Genomic DNA, 23,068 nt, shown 5'->3' on the forward strand with positions numbered 1-23,068 from the left:
TTTAGTTTCCAGCTCTTTGTACAGAAAAGTGGAATAGCTCCAGCACAGAGGGTTTCTTTTGCTTCAGGATCCTTCTCCCCAGTAACCTGTAGTAATGGGGGGCAGGCTGCATTTGCTTTCTTATCAGCAAATTTTAAGTCGCATGGAGTGCCACTTTCAACTCTGGTATTTTTGTTTCTGGATAAAAACACTCGTACAATGAAGAGAGCAACTGAGGGAGGAGAGCATGCATGCCTGCCAGTTATCGACAGAAGTGTGTGGTATAAAATAAAACTGAGGCACACTGACATTTTAGGTAGCTTGTGGGGTTTGTGTGAATAAATATTTACACCATAGTTTAAAAACAGAGGAAACTGCAACACTTGTGCTTTTGTTCTGCTGTTCTATTTTTTTGTTTCTGTGCTATTTTGCTGATATTTTATTACAATTTGTATGCTGGCTGTTTTTTATGCTGCCTAGAGCTCCTTTTGGAAAGAGGTGACTTTTTTTAAATCTGAACAAATAAAATGTGTTTTGTTTGGGGTTTTTTTAAGTGTGAAAAAGTGGGATATTTGATTAAAATTTTGAAAAATACATATGGGGAAAGCCTGAAGTGCTCGTATAGGTAAATGGATCAGAGGTTTTTCAGATTGACTTAGAATCAGAAATGGTGGCTCTCCTTAAAGGTTTAGACTCGACAGCTTATGACCGCAAGATGCTGCTGGTCTGCCAAGTCTTCTTTCATGGACCAGTTCCCAGAAGAATTGAAATATTGCACTGGTAGGTTGACCCTTGGGGTTGCTCTGTCGCATCTTGTATACTAGGGATGTGAATCGTGTCCTCGATCGTCTTAACGATCGATTTCGGCTGGGAGGGGGAGGGAATCGTATTGTTGCCGTTTGGGGGGGTAAAATATCGTGAAAAATCGTGAAAAATCGTTAAAAAATCGAAAAACCGGCACATTAAAACCCCCTAAAACCCACCCCCGACCCTTTAAATTAAATCCCCCACCCTCCCGAACCCCCCCCAAATAACTTAAATAACCTGCGGGTCCAGCGGCGGTCCGGAACGGCAGCGGTCCGGAACGGGCTCCTGCTCCTGCATCTTGTCGTCTTCGGCCGGCGCCATTTTCCAAAATGGTGCCGAAAAATGGCGGCGGCCATAGACGAAAAAGATTGGACGGCAGGAGGTCCTTCCGGACCCCCGCTGGACTTTTGGCAAGTCTCGTGGGGGTCAGGAGGCCCCCCACAAGCTGGCCAAAAGTTCCTGGAGGTCCAGCGGGGGTCAGGGAGCGATTTCCCGCCGCGAATCGTTTTCGTACGGAAAATGGCGCCGGCAGGAGATCGACTGCAGGAGGTCGTTCAGCGAGGTGCCGGAACCCTCGCTGAACAACCTCCTGCAGTCGATCTCCTGCCGGCGCCATTTTCCGTACGAAAACGATTCGCGGCGGGAAATCGCTCCCTGACCCCCGCTGGACCTCCAGGAACTTTTGGCCAGCTTGTGGGGGGCCTCCTGACCCCCACGAGACTTGCCAAAAGTCCAGCGGGGGTCCGGAAGGACCTCCTGCCGTCCAATCTTTTTCGTCTATGGCCGCCGCCATTTTTCGGCGCCATTTTGGAAAATGGCGCCGGCCGAAGACGACAAGATGCAGGAGCAGGAGCCCGTTCCGGACCGCTGCCGTTCCGGACCGCCGCTGGACCCGCAGGTTATTTAAGTTATTTGGGGGGGGTTCGGGAGGGTGGGGGATTTAATTTAAAGGGTCGGGGGTGGGTTTTAGGGGGTTTTAGTGTGCCGGCTCACGATTCTAACGATTTATAACGATAAATCGTTAGAATCTGTATTGTATTGTGTTCCATAACGGTTTAAGACGATATTAAAATTATCGGACGATAATTTTAATCGTCCTAAAACGATTCACATCCCTATTGTATACTACCTAAAGTTGCCCTTCTTATTTTAAGCTGCAGCTCGACAATGCAACAGGACACGGAGGGTGTATTTGTTCTTCAACTCATCAGATAAGACCGAGGCGGCTTGCTTTTTTTTTTTTTCCCCTTGTTGATGAATATAATATACCATTGCTCCTCTGCTTTTATGAGCTCAGAATGCCCTGGATATGAACCTGTTTTTTGGGGTTTTTCCATTTTATATTTCACAATTCTGTTTCTTGCAGATTTTCCCAAGGAGTTTGAGCACCGAGCTGAGGCTTATCATCGGAGGGGGTCACTATGCGACAGACACTGTACTATAAATCTACCCACCGATCTGGACATGCATTCAGGGTCCCATCAGCACAGCTTACTGGTGCCCAGGCTGCTGCCAGGTCAGTGAGAAGGGAACCCAGAGCAGGCCTGGGTGAAAAGACCTGTCGGGAGCCTTCAAAAACTTTACATTCCTATTTCCTTAGGCATGAGACTTCAGAGCCAAAATGGGGTGTTCTGAAATGGTCTTGTGGCTCTGATTTTGATGCTGTAGTATGACCTTTGACTTGAGCTATTTGCTTAGGGGTGGTCTGGGCATGATGCAGGGCCGGTGCAAGGGTATTAGGCACCCTGGGCGACCCTTCTGCCTTGTGCCCACTCCATCTCTGGCTCCAGCCCCATCGCTGACCTCATTCACTCACAGGCCCCCTCTCTTACACACACTTAGGTTCCTTGTCTCCCTCTCTCTCGCTAACACGTTTGCTCTCTTGTACATACACAATCCAACACACAGGCGCTTCTTGCAGCCTGCCAAGTCTCTGCTTCTCTCAGCCGCAAGCAGGATGGGTGCTACTCACGCCCCACATGGCTGCTTCTGGCTGGCGCCCTAGGTGACTGCCTAGCTCGCCTGTTGGGATGTGCCAGCCCTGGTGTGATGTCCTTGGGGCGGCCCCCCTTTCATGGGAAGTATAGCAGGACCCCTGCTGGCAGGAGAGCAGTGCTGAGACAATGTTCCCCCTCCAGCCTATTAAGTGTGGTGACATGTAATTACTTAGGGATGCCGTCTGGGGGTGATATGAGGGAGCTAAACGATTACCGGGTCCTACAAAATTCCTGAAGATAAGTCAGTGGTTAGTTAAGATCCTGCTCTTTTTTTTTTTTTTTTTTCTCAAAACAAAAAAAAGAAATTTCTCTTGAGACAATGACATTTTGAGCTTTTGGAAAGCTTCTGCTCTGAGCCCACCATTGAGTAACAGCGAGCAGCTACACACGTGTGTCGCATGATCTGCTTTTTATTTTGTGCTTATCCCACAGTGACTTCATCAACCCCCACCCATTGCCCGCACAACTCTGAAGAGGCACCCATTTGCGAAGGCTGCCTGACGAAGACTACTCTCACTGCAGAGAATGAGGTGGAGGCTCACAAGCTTTCCAACAACTACAAGGTCTGCCACCGCTGGGGCAGTGATCGCTGTCTAGATAAGAGGATAATGCAGGCTGGGGGGAGAAGGTGCAGCTGGGTTACAATGCCCCCCCTACCTCCCATAGAAGTGAATGTGACCATGTTTAGCTGGGGAGACAGAACTGAACCCGTGCTGGATATGGCCATGTTGAAACTAGATTCCATCCCAGAAAATTCAAAATTAATTTGTGTGTATCCTGCAGGGATGCCACACCTATGACTTTGTAAATAGGAAACCAAGTGGCTCTTAGCAATAGCCTAATCTGTTCCGTTGCATAATCGTAGGTCCAATGGTCACTTAAACTTTTTTTTCTTTTTTTTTATTAGAATAATTTTTCAGATAAGATATTCTTGTAGACACTTTGAAATAAGAGAACAGAACAAATTACATTGTCACAGAAATATTAAACACACATTAAGAAAAAACAAGAAAAGAAAACAAGCAGTTGTGAGACCTGATGTATATATTACCATAAAGAAGGACTATAGGAAAAAAGCCTTAACATCCAGAGACAACATTAACCTGTAAATCCTAATGGGGTATGTAAAGGATATCTGGTGATCAACCAGTCTGTAAGCACCAAACTCTCAGGATTAACTTTAGCAATGTTTTCTGTTTTTAATGCCACAAATAGAGGAACAGTACTCATCCTAACACTACTCGTGTATTTTTAAATTGTTCTGCATCAAGGAACTGTGGGTACCTTCCATGGACACATTATAACCATAGCTCGGTGGCTTGCTTCTTTCAGGAGTTTACCTCTAAGTAAGCCCAACACTTCACTTAAATGTACCCTTCTTCCAGTGGTAACCAACCCAGGGTTGTAGTCCCAAGACACGCCTTCCCATTGGTTTTTTCAACATCCTGACTCATGGCTGAAATTCCCATCCTCCAGCCACAGTAAATCCAGAGAGAGTACTCTTACTGATAAACCTGAATTTTATAGTGAAATGGAAGTCTTGCCCTAGGCTAGCATACCACCTCTCCATTTATTCCCTCTGGTTGGCAAAGTGAAGATCTAGACAAGCTGTTGTGGAAAAGGGCTTCCTGATCTCCTCCACTTGTTACAGAACACAACCCTGAAAATCTAAACACACATGTCCAGCTGTTGAACAATGGTCAACCATCAGGATTTGTTAAATATTCAAACAGCTGCGATGTTCAGGATTTGGATGAGTTGAGGATTCTGACAATGAGTTAGTGAACCCGGTCTTGGATGGACTTCTGGGACCGCCTAAGGCCTTTCCTTTACCAAATAAAGTGAAGAAGTTGGTGGATCGGGAGTGGGAATCTCCCGAGGCAGGCCTAAAGGTAGCCAGAGCTATGGTTAAACCATATCCCTTGCAGAGCAGACCTTGGTGTGTTGGAAGCTTCCCAAGGTAGATGTGTCAGTGACCAAAAAGACAAGCATCCCTATGATAGGTTCTGCCACTCTGAAGAATATCCAGGATCGGAATTTGGATGTTCTGCTTTGAGCCTTTGTACAGAGGTCTGTGGGAGCTTGATGCAGAGAGAGAGCCTGCTTGTGCTGGGTGCAGAAGAGACAAAGTGTCCGTCTGACCAACGAGACTGCTCAAGCTGTCTGCTTGGAGGCAAGAGTGACCTCTGTGGCAGATGCCCTGTACAACCTGGTCTGGTCTTCTGCCAGAAATATGGTTTCTGCAGTGGCAGCATAGACTCCTGTGGTTGCAGAATTGGTCAGCGGATATGTGGTCTAAAGCACAGCGGTAACCTCCCCTTTAAAGGAAAGCTGTTCGGTGAGGATCTGGAACAGCTGATGGGTAACTTGTTTCCCTTTGACTCAAACTGCCTCAAGGATGATACAACCTTTCCTTCATGCACTTGTTTTTGGGACACAAGGAGATTTTGATCCAGCAGAAGTGCTTTGCCTACAGCACAGAAGCAAGGCTTGGGTAGGCAGCAGCAATTTCAGGGGTAGTGTAGGCCTTTCCATGAAGGTGCTGGCCAGGGTGCTAGAGGAGGTAAGGTTGGCCAATGAAGGCAAGCTGGGCCCCTCCTCTCTGGAAGTCAGGGAGGCTGTCCTCCTTTTTTTAATCTTTGGAGAAGGTACAGAGAAGGGCAACCAAAATAAGGGGAAAGGAGCAGCTCCCCTATGAGGAAAGGCTAAAGAGGTTAGGACTTTCCAGCTTTGAGAAGAGATGGCTGAGGGGGGATATGATAAGAGGTGTTTAAAATCATGAGAGGTCTAGAATGGGTAGATGTGAATCAGTTATTTACTCTTTCAGATAATAGACTCGGGAGCACTCCAAGAAGTTAGCATGTGGCACATTTAAAACTAATCTGATAAAGTTCTTTTTCACTCAACACACAAACTCTGGAATTTGTTGCCAGATGATGTGGTTAGTTCAGTTAGTATAGCTGTGTTTAAAAAAGGATTGGATAAGTTCTTGGAGGAGAAGTCCATTACCTGCTATTAATTAATTGACTTAGAAAATAGCCACTGCTATTACTAGCAGCAGTAGCATGGGATAGACTTAGTTTTTGGGTACTTGCCAGGTTCTTATAGCCTGGATTGGCCACTGTTGGAAGCAGGATGCTGGGCTTGATGGACCCTTGGTCTGACCCAGGATGGCATGTTCTTATGATGATTTATAATATACATGAATAAACAACAAAAGGTATATTCTGAACATTAATAAGGAGTTATAACAGCAGGAATTAGTCTTAATAGGATTTACTAGTAATATAACCAGAATTCTAGCCTACTTCTTGGGGGGGGGGGGGGGGAGAAAAAGGAAAATCGACCATTGCAGCTAAATATTAGATTGTAAGCCCTGTGAGGATAGGGAAATACCTATAATACCTGAATGTAATCTGCTTTGTACACGTTGAAGTGCCAAAAAGTGAAATATAAAAATATAAAAATAAATATTACAATGACTACTATACCCTGCTAAGTAACTTGTTCTACAGTAACCATTGAGGATTTATCATTCAAAAAGGTCTCCAAATGAGCAGGATCAAGGAACACATACGACGTCCCTTGGTAAGTTACTAAGCACTTGGAAGGAAATTTAAGGAAAAAAGTAGCCCCAAGAGAAATCATACACTGTTTATAAGAGAGGAATAGTTTTCTATGAAGCTGTGTTTCACAGGAGACATCTGGGTAGACAAAAACCTTTTGACCACAAAATTCCACAGATTTAAAGATTAAATCCTTATCCATATCTGTTAGAAAAGTAACCAACAAGGTAGCTCTTCTAGATATAATATCCTGGGAGTCCTGAAGAAACTGATACATCATGTTATGAATACCATCCACGGCCAACCCAACTCATGCCTGGCCCTCCACTGCTGGTCTACTCGTGGCTGGGATGCCACCGACCCGTGCTCCGACTCCGGGCCTCCTTCGGTGTGCACCTGTCCTGCCTTTGAAGGGCCAATGGTGGGAACTCCAGGGTCGTCCCCAGCTGATAACATCACTAGCCTGTGATACTTAAGCATCTCATTTGGTCTACGCTAACCGACTTGACAACGAGTTCCCTGAGCTCCTCTGGTGCATGTTTCCTGTTCTCCGGACATGCGGTTCCTGCCTCGGATCTCTGGTTGGACTCGGACCTCTGCTCTCTCTGGTTGGACTTGAACTCTGGGAACCTGCTTGGGGGCCCTGCTCGGTGCTTCCTTTCCTGGAGGCCTGCCTCCACACTTCCCACTCCTTAGGGCAGTCTCTGCATTGCTTCTCCAGAGATCAGTCTCTACACTCCCCCACTCCTCTGGGTAGCGCCAGCATTGCTACACCAGAGATCCTGTCTCTACGCTTCCCTGCTCCTCAGGGTAGTCTCAGTGTCATGTTACCAGAGAATCTGTCTACGTGCTGCCTGTTCCTCAGGGCCTGCCTAGCGAGTCTCTACATCAGTGAACCTTCTCTGGTATATCATCTCTACAATCCTTCCCAGCATTGTGATTAAGTTGGACTGACTCTCTCTCTCCTTCCCTGCACCTCGGGGCTCCCCGCAGTACTGCTGCTATGCAGGCGCCAGCAATCACATGGTTGTGACGAGGGTGGTTCGTCTACACCTCCTCTCTCCCGGGCTACAGCCGTGGTCCAGTCGCTCATGCCTCCAGTCTACCTCACCTCCTGACTGTGGGGACCTGAGGGTGTCAACTCCTCAGGTAATGTCAACCCCTACTTCAGGCCAAGGGTCCACGAAACCTACAAAATCCAACACATCAAGACTATTATTTAAGACTAAATTATCAAAGCCCCCCTCAGGACCCTGCATACATTTAAATTCAGGTATATAATGTTTAGATAATCGCTCATGATAAAGAAATTGAGTTATGTAAAGCTTCACTTATCTATAGAATTGTTTAGGAAATATGACAGTCTTGTTTTTGGAAAATTCGCAAACCTTAAATTTTTATGTCTCATAACATTGTCTAACTGCTCAATTCTATTATGTAGAAATAAGCTATGTTTGAATATTATTAGTGGTCTGATTAGTGATAGCCATTTGCCCCCTCTGTTGCAGTTACTCTGTGTTCCAAGTCCGAAAGCTTATTTGAGACTTTTTATAGAGTAATTGCATAACTGAGACACAGTTTGAGATAAGGCAGTCTCAGTCCAAGACTACTCTCCAAATACCTCTTAAAGTTACATTCTCTGGTTCTTCTGGCTCACCTGGTAGTTGTAACTTGTTCTCTAGAGACAGAGCAACTAGTTTAGGAATTGGGACCCTCGTACCAAAATTTTCATTTTCCATATGATGTGTATTAGTCAAAGCAACCAAATCATGACCGAAAGCAATTGGAGTGCTAGTAAATGTTGATACAAAACAGTCAACGTGAGAAGGCTGAGGCACCAAGTCCATTGAGCCTACATTGGAAGGGGTCCCTGATATCACCAAACCCCCAGGTGATTCCAAATGAGGTGCAGGGGGAGGATTCCTACCACCCATACTTGGAGAAAGCTCACCTGAAATTCCAGTTTCTTCTACTTCCCTTTTCTCCCTCTGAGCAGTTTATCTTGTAAAATGTTGATCTAAAGGTCCAGTTATGGGTAGTGTTTGGGGAGTTAAAACCCCCCCAAAAAACCCAAAAAACTTTCCCTTTTTCTTTTCTCCTCCCCCCCCCCCCCCCCCCCCATATTGACAAAGGGAGAAAATTGTCAGAAGGGGCGTGCCACACAGGCATGCTGCATAAGTCCTATTAGCACAGGACCCTGATGGAACGGCCAGAGGCTCTCAGCTGCAATATCAGAAGGTAATCCCCTGGCTGTCCCTGTCTTACAAGGCATGAACCAGGATCATGTCAGGTTTGTGAAGTGGTTAGAGACAGCTATGCCTTAGGCTTCCCTAAGTAGGCAAAAAAAATTGTGATCTCTCCTACCGCCTCCCATTTGGCTAGGGAGATGCAACAGGACACTTCACAGTGGTTACAGCACCTGCATGTAATTGTTCCCCCATCCCCTGCTCCTGAGGGGGAACCGGAAGGGACTCTGTGTATTTTGTGGTTCCCAAGAAAGAGGGGACTCTTCTACCCATCCCTCTTCAGAAGGTCAACGTAATGCTCCCAGGTGCTGCACTTTCAGATGGAGATGTGGACTGTGATAGTGGCAATGCAGAAGGGGGAGTTTCTGGCGTCATGTGGAGATAGGCCTCCGTCAAATCCAATTCCCATAAGAGCCTATCATCAGGGATTCCTAAGGTACATGGTGCTAGAGGAGCATTTCCAGTTTCAGGTGACAGCATTGTAGATTTTCACGAAGGTAATGGTGGCAGTGGCGGCACTCAGGAGGGAAGGAATCCTGGTATGCTCTTATGTGGCTGAATGGCTCATCAGGGCAAAGTCGGAAGTGTAGGGTTGTCATTCGGTTCGACAAGTCATGCAACTGCTGCACTCTGGGCAAATCTGGCGAAGAGTCACTTAGAGCCATCCCAGTTGTCCGGAGTATCTGGGAGCTCAGTTTGATACCCAGGTCAGGAAGGTGTTTCTGACCATGGAGAGGGTGATAACATTGCAGGTTCAGGTGCTTTGGCTTCTACAACTTTCAGTTCCCAGAGTCTGGGACTATTTGCAGGTCCTGGGTTCTATGGTGTTTGTGCTGGAGTTAGTTCCATGGACTTTTGCTCACATATGACCCCCTTCAGAGGGCAATTTTATCCTATTGGAATCTGATCTCTGAGGAATTTATTTCCTTTACCACTTTAGAGGGATGCTAGGTCCAGTCTCATGGTGGCTGTCTCATTCCAATTTGGAGAAAGGGATGGACCTGGCGGTACCGGACTGGTGACCACAGATGCCAGCCTCAGAATTTGGGGGCAGATTTTGTCAAGGGAAAGCTGCCCAAAGTCAGTGGTCACCAGAGGAGGCATCCTGGTCGATCAACTAATTGGAGACTAGAACAGTTTGTAAAGCCTTTCTCACCTTTCTTCTGTTCATTCAAGAACATACAGTGCAATGATGGTGGTATTCATTAATCAAGGTGGAATGAAGTCTGGTGGTGCAGAAATTGTTTACTTGGTGGAGAAGCATCTCGCAGAAGTGATGGCATTGCATGTGGCCAGAGTAGACCATGTTCAGGTGGACTATCTCAGCAGACAACAGCTGGATCTGGGGGAGAGGAAGTTGTCAGCAGAGACCTTTGCCCTTATACAGGTACGATGGGGCAGATTGCAGGTAGACCTCATGTCAGTTCCAGGAAATACAAAGACAGTTCAGTTTTACAGCTGCCGGAGGGAAGACGGCTCCAAGGGCATCAATGCCCTTGTCCGAGCCTGGCCAACGGAGCTGCTACACCCCCCCCCCCCCCCCCCCCCCCAATGGCCTCAAGTCTAGTATTGCATTATATCTAACATTATCCAGGCAAGATGATTCTCATGGCACCAGAGTGGCTGCACTGGCTGTGGTTTGCAAATCTGGTTCATCTCACAGTGCAGTCCCATTCGTTTGACCCATCTGCACGAGTTGTACAGTAGGAGCCCATCTCTTCAGACCAGGCAGATCGCTTTTGTCTAGACTCTCTTGGCTTTTGAAAGGCGATGTCTTCACTTGAAAGGATACTTAGAGCTGGTAAATTACGGCTTTGCTTCAGGCAAGGAGGCCTTCCACATCTCTGGCTTATATCTGGGTTTGCAGAGTGTTTTGAGTCATGGTGTTTGCAGAGCAAGCTGCAGCCATTGCATGTAGAGGTTCCTCAGGTTTTAGCCTCTTTGCAAAATAGATTAGCTAAGAGTTTGGCCTATAATTTTCCTGGAGCCACTGGAGCGCACTGTACTGTATCGGCCTGTAAGGTTGAACATTGGTTATGCCTTAGTTGCCAATTTGTATAATCTTTGTTTTGAGACAAGGAGTCCTAGTTTTAGGGTGCTCCAAAGTTGAGTTTCTGCTCGCCCAGAGTTATTTGGGTTTGTTGGATTGAACATCTTTGCCTGGGTACAAGTCATCACTGAGGGACTTCAGGTGGCAGTGCCTGAATTATTTTTATTCTCTGCCTCAATCTGTTGGTAGGGATGCAAAACCCACTTGTCTGGACTGATCTGTGGTATTCCAGGAACCAATTTTCCTATATAGCACCAAAAAAACATGTGAATTACTATATAAAACCTGTGAGCAATGCTCTGAAATATTTGAGCAATCTCACATGCTCAGCTTAGAGGGAGCTATGGTTCTGAGCCATGATTTAACTCTGCCTGATTCTAAAACAGTATGCTGAGACATACTTATTGTAGTGAAGCTTTACATGGTGGTGACCTTGAAAAAAGGCCCATGTTAAGAGATTTTTCTCACTGGAAGAGCTAGCATGAAACTTTGAATTTGCCCTTCAAACCCCTCTAACAGACTTCAAGAAGCTAAGAGCAAACAATGTCTACTCAAATGTGTCTTGGTGGCTAAAACTGGTAATTTAATGTGTTCAAGCATGTAAAAATTAACAAGCTAAATATCTGAAACTTAAGTAACACTTTTAATGTAAGAAGCTTTGCACATCACTAAAAGATGTCTGTCAAATGTAACTTCTGGAATTTGTCCATCAAATTAAATGTCCAGATTGAATAGCGCAATCTTTTCTGTATTATACAAGAATTCCAAATTTCAAAGTGCACAGTCCTAGATGAAACTGTACACACAGTTCTCCAAATGAAGACTGTCCTAAGTTCCAACCTCAAACTGACCCACACATCTAAGATACTCCAAAAGTCAACTGGAAGGTGTAGTATTGCTGGTGGTTTGAGTCCTGTGCTTTGTGATGAGGCATGAAACTCCGATCTGATATCCAAGCAGCTAGAGGAAAATTTACACAAGGAATCCAGTTTCAGTTTGTGCAAACACAAACAGGAGCCTCAGACTGGCTCCATCGCTGGTGACCACAGCATGCCAACCCCTTCAGCTCTCTAAAGTGTTGCTTGCCAGAACACCACTGCCTCAACAGCAGTCAGAACAACCAATCATCACAGGAGGGAAGGGACCAGAGGTTGAGGTTCACATATAATAGGGAATGGTAGACCTATCCAAACTAGAAAACAAGTCTTCCCCTGCTGCACAGCCCAGTAGCTTGGTTCCTGGATCCATTGCTCGCCCAGAAGACACGGAGGTCAGGGCTCCAAGAGCACAGCAGGAAGCACAAGAAAAAAAATAACAGAAACCAACCACAAAACTCAAAGTAGGGATGTCTCATGTTCATATCGAATGTGAGATTGGATTGCCCCACTGGAAAACAGGCTTTAAGAGAAACATTTACTACCATTTGTTATTTTTAAGCATCCTCTGGTCTGTCTGCAGAATCCCATGCTGGTGGTGGTTTTAGTCATAGCTGGAGGGACTGCTCCTACAGTCTAGAGCAGTTTCTAATATCTGTTTGTACCCAGGGTTCTAGATTAAAATCCCAGCACAGCCCAGTCTCTTTTTTTTTTTTTCTGGTGTAGATAAAAGGAAAGCCATTGGAATTGGGGAGGGGGGCAATACATGTTTGGATAGAGCAGATGGCTTTAGAAACATGAAGTGAATGTCTGCTATTTTTTGGTCCTTTTCCCCAAGAGTACACAGTGTATAAAGTAACACCACTTGTTCAGAGCACATTAACTATCTTTGTTTCCTCTAAGTTTGGCTTTAAGAAATGGAAGAGTCATGTGACCGAGAGGCCATGGGAAGACCGCTCCGAGATTGTGAAAGAGCTCTACTCTGACCTGAATGTCCTGAAAGGTTCAGTAGGTGAGATCTGGCGCAGCTGCCGTGGGCTTCCAGCTTTAACAGTGTTTCCTTCTGCTGGATCTGGTGCACTGCTTGATGGTGGAGGACTGCACATCCCTTCTTGCTTGCTTTTTTTTTCTTTTTTTTTTTTTTTTTAAAGGCATTGGAAGTGCTACTTGTAAAATGGGTAAATAGGGATCAGTTATTTACCTTTTACAATAGTGCTAGGGAACACCATGAAGCTAATAAGTAGCATGTTTAAAACAAATCAGTTGTGGGGGTGTGTGGTTCCCCTCCCCCCCCCCCCCCCCCCAATTCGTTATACAATTAAACTGTGGAGTTTGTTGCCAGAGGATGTGGTGAAAGCAGTCTGCATACCCGGGTTTAAAAAGGGTTTAGATAAGTTCCTGAAGGAAAAGTCCATAAACCACTATTAGCCATGCAGACTTGGAGAAGCCACTGCATATCCCTGGTTATAGGTAAGGATTGGATCCATTCTTTAGGGTCTTGCAAGGGACCTATGACCTGGATTGGCCACTGTCTGAGATGGAACCCTGGGCTTGGACCTTCTTGGTCTGTCCTGCTATGGCATTTGTCCTAAATTCTTTGAAGTTCTTTATTTAGTTGCATTGTTCTGAGCTTGAGACTCCTGAACTTTATGCAAGCACTGCAGGTGACTCCTGTAATAGCAGCATTGTACAATTGTTGTCCCATGTTCAGTCACATGGTGTGGTTCTTGCCTTTGATCTCATCTCTCCCTCTTCCCTGAAGACGTGGAAAGTTAAAACGTCCCTCTTCAACTTTCTGGACTGGAGTACCATATGTCTGAGGAAAATAAATGTGCACAGACTTTTAAAGGAAGGAAAAAGCTTCTCATCTTGTACTCATGCATGCTGTTTTTGTTTTGCAGGGTCCACATTCACGTGTGGAAACGTTCTTTATCTGTTGATGTTTGGGTGGTGGCTTTCCTTATTTTATCTCTTGGTGTCGCTGCTGATGTTTGTCTCCATACTGGGAGCACCATATGGTAGGTGGTGAGGCATGTTTGTGCATTTACTGCAGTCTTGCTGGTCTCCCATGATTAGGAAAAAGTACAGTGCCCCTGCTAGGCTTGTACAACTCTTGTGTACAGCAGCAAAGAAAGCTCCTCCTGTCCTCTTATTGAAAGTGGCAGTTCCTGTTGATACCCCAGATCAATCCAGACAAATGTGTTCCCTGTACGTACCCCGAATCAGTCCAGACTGCTGGGTTATGCCTCCCTTCCAGCAGGTGGAGTCGGAATAAACTGAAAAGGCACCCCCTGATAACCCAGTGTGCCATCCGCGATCCTTCAGTATTTGTCTGACTCCAGCAGGTGGAAGACAGCATAACCTGCGGTCTTGGTCTTACTAAATTGATTCTTAATTATTCTTTATTCAAGAGTGTCTTTATATGCTTTGGTGGCCAATAAGTACAAAAAAAAGGAAAGATTTTCTTTACTTTATTATACAGTTTGGGAGTTCAGATTCCTCCTAATTACTTGAAATATACAATTTCCTTCTAAGCAGGCATAGCTGGACCTTGAGGTCTTTCAGCTTCTTTACCTGGAGAGTCAGTGGCAGCCCTGTGAGTAGGGGAGATTTACCGGTGGGCTGGTCCCTCTCCCCTAAGAGGCAGAGATGTTTCATTCCTCTGCATTCAGGGATGTTTTCATTCCCCTGCTCGGTTTAAAAAAAACAAAAAACTACCGAGCCAGCCTGCTTATTCTCCCCCCTCTGGAAGGGGTAGAGTTTCTACCCAGGCAGATTTTTTTTTTCTCGCGGCAGTAATTGCCATGCTGCGGGGTGTGCAGTGCTCGGCATGTGGAGAGTCGGCGACACGACTCTCCCGCGACTGATTGTTCACGCAAGGGCCCTTCTCAACTGCCTCTGGAAGGCAGAAGATCTCTCCAGCAGCCACGAGGGGTTGCCAAATGGGGGCTGGATATTTATTCTCTGCCAGCCCCATCCCCATGAAGCGTGGGAACGGTGGACATTTTGAGTGGCTCTCACCCAGAGGATCCTCAAGGCTCTGGTGGAAAAGATTTTCCGCCGCCTCCTAGTTTAAGCCCTGCACTGCCTCACGATCCTACATATGAGCCTCTGCCTCCTCTCCTCCCCTATTTCCCCAGCAAGGGGGCCTTAAAGAGTCTGCACCCTTTTTAGTCACAATTTTGTGCTACTCTTACATAAAGCTTATATGGAGGCTGATTTGACTTCGCAGCAACCTCCTCCATCAGAGACCCAGGCCTGCTGACCCTCAGGAGGCACTCTGGGCTCCTTTACCTCGGCCAGTCCCTGATGCAGGGACAACACCAGCTCCCTTGCCTGACTCATGCCCCAAGACCCTGCTACAGATCTGGGCAACGTGGATTCTTCCGCTCTGGTTGAGGGGAATGATCCGCGGGTGCTCAGACTGTTTAGGAGGGAAGAGCTGGATCCTCTAATTCCACATGTGCTTACAGTACTGGATTTTCCAGTTCCACAATCAGTGGTGGATCGGCACCCGGGGGATCTGGTGTTGTCCAGCCTTTGCGCTCTTCCTAGATCCTTTCCGTTCCACCCGATCTTCTTGCAGCTCATGACTCTGGAATGGGATGCCCCGGAAGCCGCTCTTTGCGTTAGCAGGGCCATGGAGAAGCTCTACCCACTCCTGGATGAATTTTTGGAGCTCCTTAAGATTCCTAAAGTGGATGCAGCCGTATCGGCCATTGGCAAGCACACCACCATTCCGGTGACAGGCGGAACCGTCCTCAAAGATCTGCAGAACAGGAAGCTAAAGATCCTTCTTAAGAGGATTTTCGAAGTGTCTGCTCTTGGGGTTAGGGCGGCCATCTGCAGTGCTCTCATGCAGAGAGCCACCCTTAGATGGATACAGCACCTGCATATGGCACAGGAGCTGCCCCCAGCAGAGGCAAAACAGGCGGACTGGATGGAAGCAGCAGTCTTATTCGGCTGATGCTCTGTATGATCTTCTGAGAACCTCCTCACGTATGATGTTATCCACTTTGGCTGTGCAATTGGTCAGCTGATGCCTCTTCCAAGTCTCAGTTGGGATCCTTCCCATTTAAAGGGAAACTTTTTATTTGGAGACTATCTGGAAAATCTTATCAAGGATTTGGGGGAGAACAAGGCTTACAAATGTCCGGAGGACAAGCCCATGTCTACTCATCCTTTCAATTCCTATAGGGGTCATTTCCGGGGCCACGGTGCTTTCGGTCAGGTAGGGCCCTGTCGTTTCCCCCTCGACAGGCTCCGAGGTCCCAGGCTTGGGCACGTTCCTTTCGAGGCAGGCAGCCTCCCCGAGACAGAACTTTCCAAGGATTCTCCAACACCAAGTCAGCCCAATGAAGGTGCACCGGCCCATTCCTCCGTTCTGGTGATAGAGGGCAGTCTCTCTCTCTCTCAAGAGGAATGGGTCAAGATCACGTCAGATCAATGGGTCTTGGACATTATAAATTGCGTTTACGCTTTAGATTTTGCTTGCCCACTGCAGGATCTTTTCTTGGTGTCTCATTGCAGGTCTCTGACAAAAAGGCAAGTGGTACTCCAGACCCTGGTTCGTTTGAAGGACCTGGGAGTGATCGTTCCAGTCCCGCCGGGTGAGTGCAGGACCGGCAGATACTCAATTTACTTCGTAGTTCCCAAGAAGGAGGGCTCATTTCATCCCATCCTGGACTTGAAAGTAAACAGGGCTCTTCAGGTTCCGCGTTTCCGCATGTAAACCATGAAGTCAGTCATTGCGGCCGTCCACAAAGGCGAATTTTTGGACTCTTTGGATCTGATGGAGACGTATCTGCGTATCAGCATACAGGAGCATCATCGAAGGTTTATCCGGTTCATGGTGCTACGAGAGCATTATCGTTTCAAGCGCTCCCATTCGTTCTGGCGACTGTGCCTTGCGTATTCACCAAAGTCATGGTGGTGGTAGCAGCATCTCTTCGGCAAGAGGGGATTCTGGTCCCTATTTGGACGACTGGCTGATTCGGGCAAAGTCCCAACACCTTTGCAGACAGGCAGTTCAGTCTGTGTTACTGCGGCTTCAGTCACTCAGCTGAGTGGTCAACTTCCCCAAGAGTCAGCTGATTCAGTCGCAAGTGTTGGAATTCCTAGGGGCCCGTTTCGACATGGTGGTGGGCAAGGTTTTCCTCCCCGTGCAGAGAATTTTTAATTTATTTTTATCTTTTTATATACTGACGTTCGTGTATAAAATACAAATCACACCGGTTTACAATGAAACTGAAGGTCGCATGATAGCGTTACAAGGAACAGGGAATACAAATAACTGGGATTCAGGAACTTAAACATGCAAATTGGGATACAACATGTGAGAGAATAAAATTACACGATAAATACGTAATGAACACAATTGATAGGATATCAGACCAAAAGGAGTAAAAGGGTGGAAGAGAAATTCCAGATACCGATAAAAGTCCAGATCTGAATGTATTCTTAGACTGAAAAAAACGGAGCTGTTGGAGCTGAAAAATATATAGTGGGAATTATTCTTATAAGGAATAATTCTTATGGGGTGATCCTAACTGAATTAATACTCTAGGTAGGGACAGAGTGGATATAATAACAGGAACATAATAAAGGCATAATAAAATGAGTGGATAAGATATTCGTAGAATGGGTAAATGTGGAGTTCAAGTATTGGGAAATGCTAGTTTGAAGAGCCACATTTTGAGGAGTTGGGGTTTTTTTATGTTTTTTTTTTTTAAATGACAATGGGCATGAATCTTGTCGGAGGTCCGGGGGGAGTGCGTTCCATTGTGGGGGACCCGTAGTAGATAGGGCTCGTTTCCTTAAGGATGTTTTTGCTGGAGGGGCGTAAAATGTGCCTTTGTAAGCTCTTCTAATAGGTCTGGAGGAAGTGTGAGGATGCAGTTGGATGCTAAGGTCAAGAGGTGAGAGATTGTACAAGGCTTTGTGAATTATCATGAGGATTTTAGAGGATTCTGAATTTGATGGGAAGCCAATGGAGGTTCTGGAGGATAGGAGTGATATGTTCGTTTTTTTTTTTTTGTGTTGGTAAGAATCCTAGCAGCAGAGTTTTGCAACATCTGTAGGGGTTTGATGGTGTTAGCAGGGAGACCGAGAAGAAGAGAATTACAATAGTCTACTTTTGAGAGTATGATGGATTGAAGCACCATGCGGTAGTCTTGAAAGTGTAGGCGAGGTTTCAGCTTTCTTAAGACTTGCAGTTTGAAGAAGCATTCCTTTGTGGTGTTTACAAATTTTTTTAGATTGAGGTGGTTGTCCAGAAGAACACCCAAATCTCTCACATGTGGCGAGTGATTTAGGTTAGCGAATTGGGCAGAGATTGGCGTGTTGAGAAGTGTTGTCATGGGAGATGAGGATCTCCGTCTTATTGGTGTTGAGGACTAGATTGAGGCTGGGGTGAAGAAGGTTGATAGATTGAAGGCAGCTATTCCAGTGGTTCAGGGTTTTATGAAGAGACTTGGTGATCGGGATGAGAATTTGTATATCATCCGCATAGAGGTAACGAGTAATCTTTAGTAAGTAGGTGGCAGAGTGGGAGAAGGTAAATGTTGAACGGGCTGGGGAAAGGGAAGATCTTTGAGGGACTCCCAGGTTGGTGCTGATCGGATGAGATTCTTTAAGTCGAACCTTGAAAAATCTGTTACAAAGGAAGGATTTGAACCAACTGAATGCTGTTCCCGTGATACCTATGGTCTGCAAGACGGCATAAGAGAATTGCATGGTTGACCGTGTCGAAGGCCGCGGATAGATCTAGGAGTACAAGCAGATGGGGTTGTCTTTTATCCATGTTCAAGAGAATGGTATCTGTGAGAGAGATAAGGAGGGATTCAGTGTTTAACGATTTGCGGAATCCATACTGCGTTGGGCTAGTATCTTGTGATCCTCCAAGTATTCAGAGATTTGTTTGACACTTTTTTTTTTTTCCATAAGTTTGGCAATAAAAGGCAAGTTGGCTATAGGGCGGAAATTCGCTGGGTCCGCTGGCGACAGGTTTGGTTTTAATAGTGGTTTTAGGATGGCAAGCTTTAGGGGGTCTGGGACTAGGCCTTGTGTTAGAGCAGTTGTTTATGATTTCTGCAATGGGCTTGGAAATGGTTTTCAGGATGGAGATGAGTAGGTTAGCTGGTATTGTGTCCGAAGGATGGGAAGAAGGTTTGAGTTTCTTGAGGATGTTTTCAATTTCGAGAGATGACATGGGCTCGAAAGCTTCAAATATAGAGTTTCCTTGAGTTGTGGTGAGGGGGGGGGCGATCAGATTGATAATTTTTTTTATTGACGTAATTAGCGAGTTCTGTGGCTTTGCTAAGTGCTTGGTCATCCGGGATAGTAGGTGGAGTAGGTTTGGTGAGAGCTGATACATATGAGAACAGGGCTTTGGAGTCGAAGATGAAATGAGAGATTTTTTTCGCAAAAAAAAAACTTCTTTGTTCTGAGAATGGTATTCCTGTATGCGTTGAGGGTGGATTTGTAAGCAGCCAGAGTCGTGGTAGAGGGGATTTTATGCCATCTGTGTTCTTTGCTTCTTAGATCTTGTTTGAGGGACTTCAGTTCGGGTGTGAATCATGGTTTTCTGTTGTCCAGGGAATGGTGTAGCACTCTAGTGGTTATGGGACAAGTTTGGTCTGCTACTTTATTGGTGATTTTGAACCAGGACATGGTGGCTGCTGTTGCATCTGAGAGGTCAAGTTGGGTTCATTCCTTGGAGAGTTGGATGCAGAGGTGATCTGTGGGGCAGGGTTTTCTGAACTGAACTGGACTGTAGTTTTGGGGGAAGGATCGGGGTGGGAGTTATAAGATCTCGAACTGTGGTGATCCGGTGGTCCGACCAAGGGACAGATGAGCATGTGGGCTTGGAGGAATGAGAGATGCCTTCATTTATGAAGATTAGGTCCAAAGTATGGCCCGCTTTATGAGTAGGGCTGTTGACAATCTGTTTGAATCCCATGTAGCTGAGGGTGGAGAGAAATGTTTCACAATTGGGGGATTGAGGAGCAGTGTCAATATGCAAGTTAGTCTCCCGTTGTTGTTGCTGGTGAGTCAGAGTTGAGATGTTTAGCAAGGCATTCAATAAGGGGAGAAGGGTCAGCTTCTAGTATACCTGGCGGAACGTAGATGAGGCAAATTTGAAGATGATTGTATTTGAAGAAGGTGCATTCAAAATTGGGTGCTGGATTTGATAGTTGAAGGGTTAGTCTGAAGCCTTTTTTTGCAGCTAGAAGACCGCCTTCTTTGTTTTTTTTTTTTTGAGTCTAGGGATTGAGAAGATGTCAAAGGTGCGTGGGAAGTTGATTAGTAAGCACTATGTCAGAGGGTTTCAACCATGTTTCTGTGATAGCACAGATGTTTGGTTTGGCTTCCAAGCTGATGACTCAGGTTTGCCATCTGATGGCCCACCCCTTGCCCAGCATTTGGGACTACTTAGAGGTTCTTGGTTCTATGGCTTCTACTCTGGAGTTGGTCCCCTGGACGTTCACTCATGAGGCCTTTGCAGAGGATGCTACTTTCCCGCTGGGATCCCAAGTCCAAGGAGTTTCACCTCCGCTTGCCTCTCCTGGATCCAGGCAGAAGCAGTCTTGACTGGTGGCTAGAACTGGAATATTTACAACAGGGGATGGATTTGGAGAATCAACAGTGGCTGATTGTGACAACAGATGCCAGCCTCTCCGGTTGGGGGGGGGGGGCAGTTTCAGTCACGCTCCTCTCAAGGTCAGTGGTCCATCAATCATTTGGAAATCAGAGTGGTTCGTCTGGTGTTGCACAGATTCCTCCCCCTTGTCCGCCATCAGTCGGTATGAATCCTCTCTGACAATGCCACCGAGGTGGCATACATCAACCAACAAGGGGGCACACTGAGTCGACCGGTGGCTGCCGAAGCAGACAAGCTCATGGTATGGGTGGAACACAATCTGCTTCGTCTGGTGGCATCTCACATAGCCAGGGTGGACAACGTCCAGGCAGACTTTCTTAGTCATTAGCAGCTAGACCCTGGGGAGTGGGAGCTGTCCGAGGAGGCAATGCAGCTCTTGATCCGGCGGTGGGCAGTTCCCCACCTGGACTTCATGGCGACACAATTGAATGCAAAGGCTGTCTGGTTCTTCAGGGGCAGAAGGGGTAGATGCTCTCGTCCTTCCCTGGCCCCGCAACATATTTCTATATGTGTTTCCTCCTTGGCCTCTGGTGGGCAAGGTGCTGAGATGGATAGTCACACATTCTCATAACAGCAGAGTGGCCACGGAGACCATGGTTCGCAGACCTCATTAACTTGGTGGTAGACTACCCCTTGCATCTCTGTCACCTTCTGAACCTTCTTTGTCAGGGTCCAATATATTTTGATCAGGCAGATCGCTTCTATCTAGCGGCTTGGCTTATGAGAGGTGCCAGATGAGGAAAAAAGGTATCCTGAGGTGGTGATTTCTACTCTGCTTCGCGCTCGGAAGATTTCCACTTCGCTTACCTATGTAAGGGTTTGGAAGATTTTTGATTCCTGGTGTAGCGGGTTCCAGGTGTCCCCGCAAAGGGCCACAGTAGTACACATTCTCGCGTTCTTACAGGAAGGCCTGAAAGGTTTGGCATACAGCTCGCTTCGTGTTCAGGTGGCGCCCTTGGGCTGCTTGCAAGGTAAAGTAGATGGTACTTCCCTTGTGGGGCATCCGGATGTGGCATGTCTTCTGAAGGGAGCCAAGCATTTGCACCCACCGGTACGACCAGTCTGCCCTTCGTGGAGTTTGAACCTGGTTCTCCAGGCACTGTGCGACATGCCTTTCAAGCAGGCTACGTTGAAGGATTTGACACTTTAAAACGGTGTTTCTCGTGGCTATCTGTTCGGCGAGATGGATATCAGATACAAGCATTGTCTTGCCGGGAGCCGTTCCTATGGTTTTCAAACTCGGGAGTTTCGCTTCGAACGGTGCCTTCCTTCCTTCCGAAGCTGGTATTGGCTTTTCATATGAATCAGTCCGTTCAGTTACTGGCCTTTTCAGATTTGGATCACTATTCTCCTCAATCTCAGGAGTTAAGAAAATGGGACATTCGGGTACTTCTCAGATACTTGGAAGTGACTAATGCCTTTTGGTTATCAGACCATCTTTGTTATATGGAGTGGTCCTAAGAAGGGACAGAATGCGTCAAAGGCTACTATTGCCAGATGGTTAAAAGAATCCATTGCATCGGTGTACATATGTAAGGGTCGACTGGTGCCTGATGGTCTTAAAGCACATTCTATCAGATCTTGGGTGGAGGGTCAATGGTTTTTCTCCTTTGGAGATTTGCCGAGCAGCGACTTGGACATCTTTGCACACCTTTGCTAGGCATTACCGTTTGGACGTCTGAGCTCCAGATACCGATTGTTTTGGTAGCTGAGTGCTCTGAGGGGAGGGGGGGGGGGGGGGAATGATTCTTCACCTACTGGACCTGGGACGATCGGAGGGTGGAAGAGAACTCTTCTGAAGAATCGGAAGGAGACTATCCTCAGGAGGATGAGTGTGGACCAGGGCATGGATCCTGTGACTACCCAGTGGGTAGTGACCTGGATGTGGAGGATGTTCTTCTTGCAGAGGGGTATGACCCTAGGGTGGTGAGATTGTTCCATAAAGAGTTGTGGCCTCTCATCCCTCAGGTTCTGGAAGAATTGGGGATCAAGGTTGCACAGGAGGATATGAACGAGTGGATAAAACCCAGTGTTGGATGGACTGCATGGGCCACTGAAGGCTTTCCCTTTGCCAAAGAAGGTAAAGAACCTGATTGACCGGGAGTGGGATTTCCATGAGGCAGGGCTATGTCCAGGTTGTATCCCTTGCTGGAGGATGCTTTGGAAGCTTCCAAAGGTAGATGCGGTGGTGACTAAGTCTACCATCCCCATACCAGGGTTGGCAGCATTGAAAGATGTCCAGGGCCAGAAGCTAGAGATCTTGTTAGAGGCAGTTTGAGGTCTCAGCTCTGAGTCTTAGAGCTGCAGTTTGTGCTGGGTGTAGAAGGCGCAGGAGAAGACATCGGGGACCTCTGCTGATTCTAGCCAGGAAGTTCAGTTGGAGGTGGGGGGTGGCCTATGTGGCAGATGCCCTGTATGAGATGGTTCAGACTTCGGCCAGGAATATGGTGTCTTTTTAGTAGCTGCTCTAAGACTCCTGTGGATGTGTGATCAAAAGCACAGCTTTGCCATCTCCCCTTTGAAGGGAAATTGTTCAGGGAGAGCATCTGGAGAAGCTGATGAAGCACTTGGCACATTCTAAAGGGAATAAATTGCCTGAACATAAGAGGGAGTAAGAAAATCTTTCTGCTGCGAACTTAATCTCATCTCACGAAAGTTTGCTCCAAAAGAGATTCTTCCAGATCCACGCAGAAGCAGGGTTCAGGAAAGCAGCAGTCCTCTCGGGGGACCCATAGACTAGCCAGAGAGCTCCAGACAGGGTTCCAGAGGTGCAAAATCTGTCCAGTAAAGGCGAGCTGGTCTACTACTCCTTGAAAGCTATTGAAGGAAGGTGGTCCAAAGTTACTTCTGAACAGTGGATTCTGGAAGTAAGGGACAGCTATGCCT

The 23,068-nt window shown here is 46.7% G+C and overlaps 1 protein-coding gene across 3 annotated transcripts in view; it reads left to right on the forward strand.

Moving 5' to 3' along the window:
* Positions 1-23,068, forward strand: part of LOC115099191 (putative cation exchanger C521.04c) — a 104,017-nt gene that overhangs the window by 12,824 nt on the left and 68,125 nt on the right. For 2 of the 3 annotated variants that reach the window (XM_029616620.1, XM_029616621.1), the window contains exons 2-5: positions 2,153-2,302; positions 3,216-3,346; positions 12,424-12,532; positions 13,422-13,538. In XM_029616620.1, coding sequence (XP_029472480.1) covers positions 2,153-2,302; positions 3,216-3,346; positions 12,424-12,532; positions 13,422-13,538 — 507 coding nt within the window. The remainder of the gene's footprint in view (positions 1-2,152; positions 2,303-3,215; positions 3,347-12,423; positions 12,533-13,421; positions 13,539-23,068) is intronic. The other variant, XM_029616622.1, reaches the window with a different exon arrangement.

Source organism: Rhinatrema bivittatum, chromosome 9, assembly GCF_901001135.1.
Source record: "Rhinatrema bivittatum chromosome 9, aRhiBiv1.1, whole genome shotgun sequence".
Classification (NCBI taxonomy): Eukaryota; Metazoa; Chordata; class Amphibia; order Gymnophiona; family Rhinatrematidae; genus Rhinatrema; species Rhinatrema bivittatum.